Source organism: Rhopalosiphum maidis, chromosome 1 (genome assembly GCF_003676215.2).
Source record: "Rhopalosiphum maidis isolate BTI-1 chromosome 1, ASM367621v3, whole genome shotgun sequence".
NCBI classification, from domain to species: Eukaryota; Metazoa; Arthropoda; class Insecta; order Hemiptera; family Aphididae; genus Rhopalosiphum; species Rhopalosiphum maidis.
Window position 1 is genome coordinate 49,445,411 of NC_040877.1, and position 14,755 is coordinate 49,460,165.

At 25.2% G+C, this 14,755-nt stretch overlaps 1 protein-coding gene across 1 annotated transcript; it reads right to left on the reverse strand.

The window, feature by feature from the left end:
• Window positions 1–3,739: 3,739 nt before the first annotated feature.
• LOC113549475 (tektin-4) lies at window positions 3,740–9,749 on the reverse strand. The gene is made up of 7 exons (XM_026950795.1): window positions 9,720–9,749; window positions 7,483–7,741; window positions 7,093–7,399; window positions 6,814–7,028; window positions 6,506–6,731; window positions 4,194–4,348; window positions 3,740–4,103 (listed from the first exon to the last, which is right to left on the reverse strand). The coding sequence occupies exons 2-7, from the start codon at window positions 7,704–7,706 to the stop codon at window positions 3,890–3,892; spliced, it is 1,341 nt and encodes a 446-aa protein (XP_026806596.1). The 5' UTR covers window positions 7,707–7,741; window positions 9,720–9,749; the 3' UTR covers window positions 3,740–3,889.
• Window positions 9,750–14,755: the final 5,006 nt, after the last annotated feature.

A 14,755-nucleotide genomic window follows, 5' to 3' on the forward strand; every position in this document is an offset into this window, starting at 1 on the left:
AACGACTGTAACTTAGACGTCGCTTAATCAAAAACTTAAACGAATCAAATAACATTTCATTTATAGTAATTTAAATCATCTAGTTTATCATTAAACCGTTATTATACTTTAAACAATATTACGTATGCAGTGTCATATTTTTATACATAAATAACCGAATAATTGGAATATTTTTGAGTTTTTTTTTTTTTTTGTTTTATTGTAGATGTCCTCACCGTAACCAGAAACAGAGGAGAGAAGGGCTGTGTTTTTTTATACATAATTGTTTTTTAAATAGTTTAAAAAAGTGATACAAATTAGAAATTGATTTACGCGTATACTCGACTTGATTTTTTAATATTTTCAAGACAACAGCTAGTGTGAAAATATCATTCATAATATAGTTGTTTCGATGATAATTTATCACAGTTACAACATACCCGATAATTTCGTTATAAAGTTAATATGAGTTATTATACTTTAAATAACTAATAATTAAAAAAAAAAATAGATATTCGGAAGGGGAAGGCGCGTGCCACCGGTACCCTCTGGCTGTGTAACTGGTATAGATGTAATTGCATTATATAATACCGAAACATAAACTTAACTGTATCACAATGTTACTAATAAACAACAATAAATCATAACGTATCTTAATAAGAAATAATTTCCTACATACATATTATAATAGGTACTTACACCGATGGTGTTATGGAAACTAATTATTATGGTTATCACAGTGACTAAGACACTCTGAATCCATTTATGTACTGATCCCACAAACTGTAGTATAGTGTAGTACATCATTAGACTAACCGATCATTGGTATACCTTGTGTTTTCCACGATATATATATTATACACGTGAGAAAACGGCGGACTCGGTGTTATGTATTGTCGAGGTTTTTGCCAAACACATAAATGGACATTTTAAGTCTATTTTAGCTGCACCTTCTCAAAACATCATCGTAAACAACGGCGTTTCGAGTCTTCGAGACTTGCACGGTTATTATTCTATACAGGCACGGCGGCATTTGTATAAGTAGGTTACCACCCAATTTCCGCATTCTCCGCAAGACGTCGTAGACAACGTAGTATAACTACCATAACCATATATCAGGTATACGGTTTACCGCCCGTGCATCGCAATATGGTGTGTAAACACGGTACACTGGTACGTTGTATTTAAATACCCGAATGATATATGATGTCGTGTTGAAAATAATCGGTCTTGTTTCCAAAACCATTGTTTGCAGATTTCGGCCCACGAAAAATCAAAGTAGCTCCGCTTTAGGATACGGTTTACGACGAGGCGTGTTTAGCTCACATATAAGTATGTTATTTTTCCGTCACCCGGTTTCCTGCGAAACACTGCGATCGGATAAGCGGTCCCGTTGTGGTCGCACACGTATATATTATTATAGATAATATGTAAAATATATATTATTATTACGGTCGCGCTCGTACGCATACGGCTGTAGTATTATGTTATACAGGCACGTGTGAAACCGATACCTATTAGCTGATTATATTAATATAATATTACCTTTGGGCTACGATTCCCGTTGCCAATACGACGCTATAACGTTATATAAAAATATAGTGTATTAATAATAATAGTATGGTAATGCGAATGGGTACGGGTGAAAGGCCTCCCCCGACGTGAAATGATAGAGATAATAACACTACGATCATCCGGGTGATGTCACCCGTGTGACCGTGCGGCGCACAAGGTATTCGCGGTCCAAGTTGAAGGTCGCCGCCGCAGCCGTTCCCGCAATGCAAATGAAGACAAGGTTCACGACTGCACGCGCGTCGCGTTTACTTACGAAAAAAAGAATTTGTTTTTTTTTCTTCTCGTCTCTCGCCGTATAGTTCAAATACGGCCGAACATCAGTCGGATGACGGGTATCGAATTCACGGGAAAATTAATACACTATAATACGATATTGCGACGTATCATCCGTTTTGTAATATGAAATAGAAAAAAAATACGTATCTGTGTGCACGTGTGTACGATAATAATATATGCACACACGACTGCAGCAGCTGCAGACGCCATCGAAGACGCCAATCAGCGTTAAGTACAATAATATGTTGGAATTCCGTGATCCAACGGCACTTGTTGTTTATATTTTATTCTTTTCAGGAAATCCAGCGTTATCGCGTTTATTCGAACGGCGGCGGTGACGTCCGAAGGACCTGCAGCAATCTAGGAACGAAAAACTTTACATATTTTCCGCATAATGTGATTTTTACTAGAGTGATTTTAATTTATGTGTACAGCACAAAATTCCTATACCTAAAAATTATTTTATAATTATACTATTTTAACAACTGAATATTATTGATATTGGTAAATGTCACTTTAATAGAAATATATAGAAACGAGTAAAATACGATTGCGTCCGGCGGTTATACAGATGCAATTTATAACACGAATTTCACACATTCAATTTATTTTATTTTCAAGCGATGTTGCTAAATCGGGCCAATTTTATAATATTGAACACAAATGAAAAAATTAAATAAATCTATGGAACAGCAATAGGTCCAGAAAATATTTGAAAAATATACAGCCAATGGTGATGTTCGCACATCAACTCATCACGTAATGATACCTAGTGAAATTGTTTTAAATCATTATAATATTATATTACTGTTTACTATATGATGTTTAAAATTATTATAAAACTAATGACGACTGATGAGTAAAATAAGTTGATTTTTACTCTTGGACACTATAAGTATTAAACTCTAAATAGTGCGATGAATGTTATAATTATATATAATGATGTTTTTTTTTTTTTAAATACTGATAAAAAATATATGAATGAGCAAAAATGCTTTAACATTTAAAACAAGGTTCCTAACAAGTGGTTTATTTCTCAAAAATGTCGAATAATTATAGTCACGAAATTTTTTTTTAAGAATTTAAATTTAGAATTTTGACAAAATTTTGAAAATTACAAATTACTTTGTAGTAAGAAAATCGACAATTTTTTTATTTAAACCTAAGATTAAAAATGTAATACAGAGTCCTTTATACATTTTGAAACTAAATTAAAAACTATGTATACTATTAAAATATTAACTTTTATTATAATCTATAATTTAAAAACAATTTATATAATTGATTATTAATAAAAAAAATATTAAACTATTATTAACTTATTAACAGTTATTTTATAGCAATTTATGTATGTATATATAATATATATATTTATTTATTTTATTTTCATTTATTCTTCAAGAAGATAATGTGCACCACTAAACATGTTCGTGTGTTATAAACATATAAATATAATATAGACATTTATCTATACATTTGATATATTAGTTTTCTTTTGTTATTAGCTTAATCAGATATATATTGTATATAAGATGTAACAAGACTATTTAACAAACTTCCATTACAAATGTTACTATATCTGTTAAATAGTCCTGCTACACTCTGTATATCATCGTAAAACGGTCGACTCCGGATATAATTTGAAGATTTTTTTAATTATTCTCGAAGTATTGATTGCAAAATTATAAACAGAATATATTATAGAAATTCCGAAGTCATCCCGTTTTACGGTAACTTAAGGATCTTAAAATATTAAGTATGCTAGTTTTTTTTTACTGTAGAAAGAGTATATTTTAGTACCTATTATTTTTTATATTTTATATAATACTTATTCTACACATTTCAATTGATGAATAAAAGTTTTATTGTTTACAAATGTGTATTATATACACAAATACGTGGTCTAGCTCATAGATAATTTGATTTTATATCGTTAGACGACAATTTAATAGCTTGTTATGGCGAATATCCTATCAATACATTGTATGTCAATATATTATGTTCTTTGATGGGCCATAAAAAATTATTTTCATTACACGCGTTCTATTATCGTGTCGTTTCAATGGCCAATTAATATGTTCATAGAAGGATAATGCGCTCGTATGTTTTGACATCTAATGCTATCGATCCAAAGCGTTTTCCTTTTAATACGACAATCGTCTTCGAGTTGTGAACGCGCTTCTTGCAAACCCAAGTGTCCCGTTCTGGCACAGTGCAATTGATAATTAAGCGTGTTTAATTGTTCGGTTATGCTTTTTACTTCCGAAATAAGACTATAAAAGAAAAAAAATAATATTGTTTTACATAAATTTTAGGTATAGACTATGTAAATAAGTATTTTTAGTAGAGTTAATCAAAAATACCTTAGTTGTGCATTATCCTTTACGTTCTCATCCCCCGGACGTTTCAAACGATTGTGTAACCTTGTTTCAGCAGTTTGTTTGGCCTTTTCTAAATTCGATATTACGCGAAGGAGATTTCCGATTGATTTTTCCGAATCGCCTAATCGTTGAACTACCTAGTTAATTTTGAATCAACGCAAACAAATATAATATATACAAATACAATTATAAAAGTTACTAAAACATGAATATGAGATATATTATATAGCTTTATTAGTATTCACATTTTCTAAGTTTATCTTTATTAACAAATTCATAAACCTAATAAACACATAAAAAATAATTTACTTAAGCACTAAATTGTTATTATATTGTGTAGTCTTAAAGTATTACATGTAATGTATAACATGTTGTACTTTACAAATCGTATTTGGTAAAAACGAAAAGTGTACAACTACTTATTAAATATAATATCCGTGTTGAAGTGGAAAACTATCAAAAAAGAGTGGCTGTCGTTCGAATAACTTACTATGAGTCCTATTAAATTATACTAGAAAAAATAATTGGTTTCTCTCCGTCGACACAATAAATACCATTGATAAACTTACATTTACGGGCAACGCAAATTACAAATTAAGAATAACTGTACCAGAATTAATATTTAAGCAACGTAAAATTAACTTTTATGCTACGTAAAGTAACGTACATTTATTACTTTTTAAAAGTAATTTACCTAGATATATATTTAATAACGTTTAAGATTATAAATAATAGACTATTAGTGGATATACAGGAAAGTAAAATACGACATTACTGTATAAGAGCACTGAACTCAAATCGTAAACTTAATTAATAAGAGGCGTAATCACTTTAAATTGTAATTATACATTCAAATCATACAACGATTGATTTTAAATGATAGCAAAATTTAAACTAAAAATCTTTTAATTCAACATAATATATAAATATCTCTATTTAAGTGAAATAAAAATATAATAAAAGTGTAAAAAGATCTTTGAAACAATTACTCAAGTTGAAGATAATTTTGTCAATAAACAATAAATATTTAAATATATAAATGAATTCTAATTAATTTTGTTCTAGTTTATAACATCTGCTTTAATTTTAGTTACTTAAATTATTCATTATTTTTTTAAATATGTTAAATAACTATATATTTTAGTATTTTAAATAGTATTTAATTTGATGTTATAATATTATGTCCGATCTCAATTAATAATAAGAGTAAATTACTTAATTATTAAATTGTGTTAGTATTTTTTTACATTTTATATTACTGATTTATTATTTATTGTTTTATAATATATCTAAATCTATTTAGTATTTACACTTAGTATTTAATATAGAAAAATTATATCGAGTATTGATTTCGACAAACGGGCAAAATTAATTAAAAAATATGAATATCTTGTCTTGACAATTAAATTCAAAATAAGAATGTCCAATACAATCAAGTTCAATTTGTACCAACAATTTTTCGAGTTTTTTTATAACTCACATTTAAATTAGCAAATGTATATTCATAAATAGTAGTGGTCAGTATACTTAAAATTAATTGATATATAACGATTGATAGTACATGGAAATATTATAATGTTAACCACCTCCAAATCAGCACATACTAATTCTTATTATATTAACATGTATAATAATAAACAATAATACTTTGACTCCAAATTTAACCTAGACAAAAAGAATAATCATTTAAAATAAACATACTAAATCACATAGACTAACACTTAATATTAGTTTCTTAAAACCCTTGTTTTCAAAAATACTTACACAAACTTAAATTTAAATACAAAAATAATAATTTTCAAATCAATCCTAAGACTTATCTAAGTTTACAAACTACAACAATGTGACTAAAAAGTCGAGTATTAAAAAAATTCAACTCTATCGAAATATTTCTTTCAGCAAAGTAATAAATAACTCTTCTGTTTTTGTCATAAGTCATGATTTCCTTATCAAAATAATCGACAAAAAAGCAACAACTTTTTACAATTTATTTCAATCTCACTAGCCACCATAATTCATTCGTAAAAAGTTTATTTATCCCAAATCTACAAACCGTAAGTTTAATAGAAGATAGTGCTGTGAATGCTATGACCTTTAATATTACAAATATTTTATATATATAAATATATAATTATACTATAAATTATACTCAATATCGGAAGCACTATTATTATATGTTGCTTCTTTAATCAAGTCTTTCACGCCTATAAATTTGTTAATCAATAATAAGAAGATTTTCTTATTGTGCATATGAATATTTAATAGAGATAATATATTTCTTAATATTTATTTACTTGTTTCAAGTCATTTTCGATTGCTTGTCCAATTTGTTGTGTATCGGATATGAACCGCGCTAAAGCAATATCAACTGTATCAGCTTGATCTCTTAATCTATTTGCGCTTTTCTTGAGTACATCGTCGATTATTGATCTCAATTGTCTCGATTCATTTAAAACTTGCATGGCTTCTTCATATAAAGTTTTAGTAATTGTTTCCCATTCTGGTACTGACAAACAAGTGCTATTATAAAAAAATAAAATAATATATGTGAAGATTAAAATCGCGCATTTCAAAATATTTTGTGTCAATAAAATGGTCATACCTTTCAGAATCTTTGATAACGTCCGTATGTGACATTATGATAGGCGACTGAATATTTAGCCCTAAATTGATAGTATCAATTTGAAATGATTGATGTTTATCACTCCAACTTTTTTCTAGTCGAAACTTTAATTGTTTGTTGCGATCTAACTGAACTTCTATCTGGCACAATGTACGGCAAAATAAATGTCCTATTTCGGTAATTAGTTTTTTTTCCTATTTATATATTATAATAGAATTTTGAGATATAAAAAACTATAACTAATAATGTAAATAATACTTTAACAAGTTCTACTTGTCCGGGATCTAAAGTGTGATCCATTTCCAATCTAAACGATCGTCGTTCCAAGCATTCAGTAGATATAGAACAAATAATATGCAAAGCCGTTTGAGCTTTTTGAATTTTTTTTTTACTTAAAATAAGGAAATCGATTTCATTTCGCATGTTTTCTAAAATTTGAAACATGTATGTTTTCCATCTATCTATGTTTCTAGCCATACCAGCAATTTTATTGGTACTGTCTAACATACATTTGTCCACGGAACCGGATAACGTGTTTATTGCACGTTGCACATTATACTCAACCCTAAGTTTATATTTGAATAGTACATATTATAGTAAGAAATAGTTTTAAAATAATATATATATTTTTAGATCATAAAATCTTACACATTTGATTGATGATGTCCCTGAGTTGATCGGTTTAGTAGTTCCTCGTTGTGTTTTTGCCATTGGAGAAACGAAGAAAATGTTTTCTCCTTTTCGGGATGATCCGCACAGATGTTATAAGTGACACATGGTTTGTCGATAGCTTGGTTTTTAATTTGAGATAAATCATCGGAAATCATATCACACATTGAGAGTTGACGGTTAGGGGTTGAAATGTTTTCCATGATAATGAATTATTATTTTTTTTTAAATAAACAATCTAAAAAAGGATAAGTGAAATATATTGATAAAATGTTTTAGTATAATAAAATAAATACCTGTATATATGTTGAATTTAAATCACTATTAAATTATTTTAATAATTATATACACTTAAGAAATAATAATTTTTTTTAGCCTTATTTCGTAAGTAAAAAACTCAAATGATCAATTAAACACGCTTAATTATCACAATTGCACTGCGCTAAAACGAGGCATTTGAGTATGCAATAAGCGTTATTTTTAAAGACAATACTCTCGTGTTAAAAGAAAAATCCGTTTTATTAGAATATAAAATCGTTAGTATTAGATGTCTAAACAGATTTAGAATATTGTAAGTTAATTAAAAATGTATTATAAAAGGTTCATTAAAAAATGTACTAAAGAATATATATAATTTTTTATATTATAATTATAGGATTTAATGAAAAATAGAAATAATTATGTAAGTCACAATTTTTAAATGATATATCTCTAACATAACATTTTTAAACACTAAAAAATACTTACTGATTTAACAGTCAATAGTATCATAGCAACATAAATATTATGTTATAAGTATATACGGGAAATATACACATTACAAAATGTTGTAAATATGCAAGGAAAAGGGTCAATATTAATATACACTTATATGAATAAATAATTGGAAAAAATATTCCAATATGTATCATAAATTTTCACTATTTTGTACCTTTCAATATTAAATAAATAACAGTTAAAATCTGCAATGTATACAAAACGAACAAATACTAATTTAGTAATTTGTTGGTATTACAAATTTGAGAAATTAATTTTTAATACTTTCGCTTTATCAAATAATTGACAATATCCCTTTTTTCGTGAGTACTCGTGTAATTATTAAAAAATTTCAATTTCCAGAACCGAGAGTTGAAATGATTTGATTATTTACTAAAATTGTACAAAATATACGCATTTTATATGCTTTAATGACAAAATGTTTCAATACTCCAAATATTCAATTGTATGTAAAATCAAATTTAGTCTATGGAATCAGTTCGATTTGAAATACAGACATTTTTAATCCTCATATATAGTGCACTAACTCTGTATGAATCTATAAATTTATATACAATTCTAGTTTCTAGTTATATAACTTTTTATGTTTAGTTAAAAAAAAGATAAAATACGAATTGTTGTACATTAATAATTATTTAAATTGTGTGGGTGAGGTTTTAATTGGTATAAAACTATAAAACCTATGATTTAAAAATACTCCACGCCCATGATTTCATACGAAACAGTTGCTTCTCGTACAGTACCTATGGTTCAACAACCTGAACAAAAATCTCAGATGTGCTTATAATATTGCATATCTCATAAACACCGAGGCGTTCTATAATCAACAATAATATAATAATAACTATTGCTTATTAAGTTTGAATTACCGAAATAGTTAGTACAAATATTTTATCATTATGATATAAAGAAAGTAAGTTTAGTTAATTTTTCTCTAAAACCATGAATTACGTATTTTTATAAATACAATTTTTTGATACATAAAACTTAAAACTCAGTTAAAAGTATAAAATGTTATAATTGTAATTCTTCAAATAACTATTCAGAAGATAAGTTTGTGTTTAAAAAAAACCTTGTCAATATATTTTTTGTTTTATTTGATAAATAAGTTTATACAACGAATAGTTATTTGAAATTTTGAAGAATGATAATTTGATGACTGAAAACCCGAGCTTACATTGAAAATTATTCCGGTTGAAATTTATTTTAAATTGTACGACTTTAAGTCACTTTATCTTATTATATTTCTAAAAGCAATAGAATATTTTTAATTAAAAAAATAATATCTGATTATATTTTTTATTTAAAATCTAGATACATCTGAGTGCACTATTAGTTACACATATAATAAATTTTTTACACAAAAACATTACAAAAATGTACATATAAATAGTTATATTTAATTGTTTTTATGTAAAAGTTTTGTGCTGTGTGCTTACCTTAATTTATTTGATTTATACTTTTGTAGAATTCTTTCAACGTGAGTAGTGATGCCTTTCAACTGTTCAGACCTTGAAATTATATAAATCATATCTTTTGATGAATTATGTGTTTCTAATGCTTTCAAAATGCTCAAATCGTTTTTATTATTTGTTGGTTTTTTAACTTTGCTTTTATCATATTTTATTATTATTGCCTAAAAAATATTAATTTTAGTCGTAATCAAACAATACATACATTTATGAGAAGATTCACCTTTTTCATCAATGATAAATAGTTGTTGTTGTTAAGTTTCTGTTGTGTTCAATTATTTTCCAGTCTTTGAGATATTGGAGCTTTGTTATGGAGCATACAATTATATAACTACATTTTTGTATCTTGAAAGTAATCAACATTTATGACCGTGATAAATCTTTCAAATACGTCATTTCTGGATATTTTCTCGGCGTTATCCCAATTCAATATTGTACACTTATTATAGTTAGAATATTTCATTAATATATATTTATATATAATTTTAATTTAATAAAAATACTCACATCAATTAATATATCGTTTTCAATCATTTATTCAATCGATTTTGTGCATGATATATATAATGTATCATTATAATGGAACAGTTTATAAAGAATACATTTTCCAGATGTATTGTCATCATAATTTTTTTCAGACTTTGTTATTAAATTCATAAAGTCATAAATAGTGTCATTGATATTTTGGAAGTAAAATCGTACTTAATATTTAAACAAATGTTTTTTTTTCATTCATTTTCATTCAATGCATACAAATATTACTTTTTCAATAATTATAACATTTTTCAAGTTATTTAAATTAATTATTGTTTTTTTAATCGTTATTTTTTATTGACGTATACGAATTAGAACTAAACTTATTGTAATCTTAACTGATGAAAAAACTTTGATCTTTATCTTTATCTCAAATAATTCTTTAACTTTTATTGAAAAATAAAAATAAATTTGTTTTTTTTTTTTTTGGTAAAAAATAATTTTACAAGATATTAGTACTTATTAAAATAAAATCTAATAAAACTAAAATTCTAAACTCAATTTAAATTCAAATAACCTTGACAGGGCACTGAAAGTAATTAATGTTTTTTTTTTTTTTATTTGTATAATGTAAACTGGCCGTGATTCAGCTTATTACAAATTATTAACAAAATATTTTAATAATTTAGGTAGGTATATGATATTTAGGTATTTATCAATTGTTTCAAAAGTAAAAATAATATTATTATTTTGCAATGTGAGCAGTTGAATGGAATAAGTTTTACTTCTTCTAATTTAATTTCTACAGAGTTTAGTATAGGTATTGTCAAATGTTCGTTTATTACATCACATATTTGTACTCCATTACATGTTATTTCATTTGTGACTTTGTTGTAATTAATGGTAATGTCTAAAAAAATAATTGTTAAACGCCTATTGTTATTAAAAAAAAAAAAAAAAATGTTAATACCTTTTATTGTGTATTTATTGAACGTAATACGGTTTATATTTAGTTGTCTAATGGAAACTGGTGCTTCCGTTTAGTGAATGCCTAAATTGTCTAATAATGGAAACTTTAATAGCCCATCTAAAAAATAAATCCAATTATTTTCCCATTTTACGAAACCTTGAATATTATTTTTATAAACATCTAAATGTATAATATTTTTGAAGTTGTCTCCTAAATTGTAACTATTTTTTTTTTCAAAATGGCATAAAGTTCTTCGTTTGATATACATCCTTGAAAATCATTAGATTTTGTATCATTTTCTGGTTTCTCAATTAAATTTAAGTCGTCTTTAAAACGTATTTGACCAGAAAAAAAAATTCCATCGTTGAAATTGTATTCAAATAAGTCAGATCCTCATTGTATCATTATATAACACTCAGCCAAATCTGGAAAATAGAAATTGTCTTTATATTGTAAGTATAAGAAGTATAGATATACAACCTTTGAAAAGATTTACTTACAGTAAAATTATAGTTCTAAAGAAATTAGTTTGTCGATTAATTTGTGATTTATGATTTAATATAATACCAATAAAATTATAGTAATCGTGAATATTGTACAAATTTATAAATCGTTATTCGATACTTCAATATAAACAAAAATATCAATAATCACAATGTAATAATGATCGATTTCGAAATTATATTACGCGTAGCGATCATTTTATGAACTTGATAAAAAATATAAATAAATGACTATAATAGATAGGTACTATTAAGATTATAAAGTCAAAGTCGAAAAAAAAATGTTATACTACGGAGAGTTTTATATGCTTTTAATTGTTTAGCATTGATCCAATGGAATTTTAGTAAAATAACTTATATAAAATGAAAATTTTTATTTTGTGTAGTATTTTGGTACTGATTCGTTTTTAGTATAACATTTTAAATTAAAGTAAATATGTGTTAAAAATAAGTTAATAATATAATATATAGTGGTACATTATAATAATTATTCCATGATTAATTAATTTTTATAATCAAATTCTGTTTCCAGTGCCTTTCAAATATTTTTTTAAACGGTATTAAATCAATTAAAACTGAATATTTAATGATAATTTAACATAGGTACCTATTATATTGTTTCATAATTGATTCATCTGTGGAATTTGTATTCATAGTAGGTATATGATGGCATATGATCAATATAATAAATATAACGGAAATAATAAGTCCATGTTAACAGAATATAATATTTCTTTGTCTTTAACTTATTCAGTACATTTGCATTAAGGTCATCAATAGAGTTTAGATGCATTTAATTGATTGCGTTTAAAGAATATTTCGTTTATTAAACATTTGATAAATCAATATTAATTTATTATTATAGTTATTTTAGTTAAGGCCCTCAAGACTTAAGATGACATTTTTCTATTAGTAAAAGCTTAATCGATTTTAATCTCATCTTATCTGATTTTCAATCATTTTTCATTATTAAATCATGTTTTAGTTGTTTTACAAATTATTTACGACAACTATTAATTTATAAATTTGTACACCTAATATATTGTTCTAACATCTAACACCAGTCTTCCTGTTTCATTAAATATTCAATGATACTCATAACTTATAACCATAATATTTTTGTAATAAAAAAGCTAAAATTATCTTATCATAAGTATATGGTATGTACTAATATAACTTACACTAACCTAAACTTAATATATTGAGTAATATATACTTGTATTACCTAAATATACATAACTTTAATCGAATATAATGTTAAACGAATAAAATTTGGTTCTTGAAATACGCGCTTTGATGTAAAAAGCCTTTAATTCCATTGGTGACAAAATATTTTTAATGAAGCTAGAAATGTAATATGGTGTCTGAGAGGTTTGAAATAACTTAACTGATATAGTTTTCTAAAAAATTTGTGAATATGAAGTAGATACTAAGTAATGAAAATATACACAATAAATAATGGGGGCCCGCAAGAAACCGTTTTAGGACCATAAATATTTATTTTATATTATAATATAAAAGATTTACTTAGTTAGAATTTTGAATACTTGATGTTTTTGTTTTGCCAGCAATACTATAATCCTACTATCATCTTAGTTAATGATAGAAATAAAATTAATTTAATGAAAAAAGCAACAAAAACGATATAAAATTGGTTCAATACCTACTTTGGGTCTGAAATCTTAATTTTCAAAAACCCATTAAAAATAAAATACATGGAATAAAATATAAATAGAAAAATTAAACAAATACTTGTAAAGTTATGTGTAAATAATATTGTGACCACAAATGTTCGTTATTTTTTAATTGAAAAATTAAAAACTTATGAGGAGCTTTGTATTAAATTTGCAAAAATTTATATTTGGCAAATAATTTTTAATCATTGTTTATATAAAAAAAAAAGAACTAAGAAAAATTTAAAAATTATTATGCCTAAAAATAGTTTAAAAATGGTCTGAACAAATTGAAAATGTTATTATAATAGAAAACAATAATAAACATTTAGTATACATTAGTATCTGCGATTATTCGTTTTTGAGTAACATCAAAAAAACAAAATTGGAATTTTATTAAAAATTCGATTTGCGTAAAAATCCTGTTTTCCTTAATTTTTTGTTGGTTTTCTCAATTACAAAAAAAAGTACCAGGGAATTTAAATTTGATCTCTTTAAAGTACAAACTAAATTCAATATGATATCCAAAACTACTCCCTTTTTCAAAAATCGAAGCATTTAATCGATAACTTATCGTGTACTCATATACAAAAAAAACTCATCATGATAAAATCAATATATTTATCGTTCCGTTCAGAATCTAAAATATAATTTTGAATTTTAAAAAATTTATCCTAGTAATTTAAGTATACATTTGTAGGTATATATTACATGATATCATTATGAAAGTTTTTAAGATCTATGATTTTTATGAAAAATATACAGTTTTAGAATATTTTTTTGTTTATTTTATAGTTCTATGTTTTAGATATTTGATTTGTTTTCATTAAATTCGAATACGTTATTTTTATAAAAATTATATAAATATAATTGTATAAAAATTGGTTTGAAATTTTAATTTTTTATAATCATAGTTTTATTTTCTTAAAACAAATTTGAATTTTTTTTTAATTTTACCAGGAAATTTATTTAAGTTTTATAAATAGTCATCATATAATTTAACTATGAAAATTATATTGAGAAAACTAAATAATAATTAATCAATGTTAGCAGTTATCTGTAAGATAAAATTTTTTACTAAAAATACATATAATCTTGTTTCAATCTCAACCACATTGAATATTAATACAATTTTTATTTAGAAACAATGATAATATTTTCAATATAATTCAGTATCTAACCCATATCAGATAGTGTAAATCATTACCTGGTAATATATATTTTGTTATAAATTAGTTGACTGCAACATTCAACACTTAAACCTATATCATACTAAGGATATATTGTTAATTTTAGTAAAGTGTTTAATTCCCTAATTCCCAAATATTTTTGGGCCTCTTTTTTTTAGTGTCATCTGAATTTACAAAGGTCAAATTTTAAATA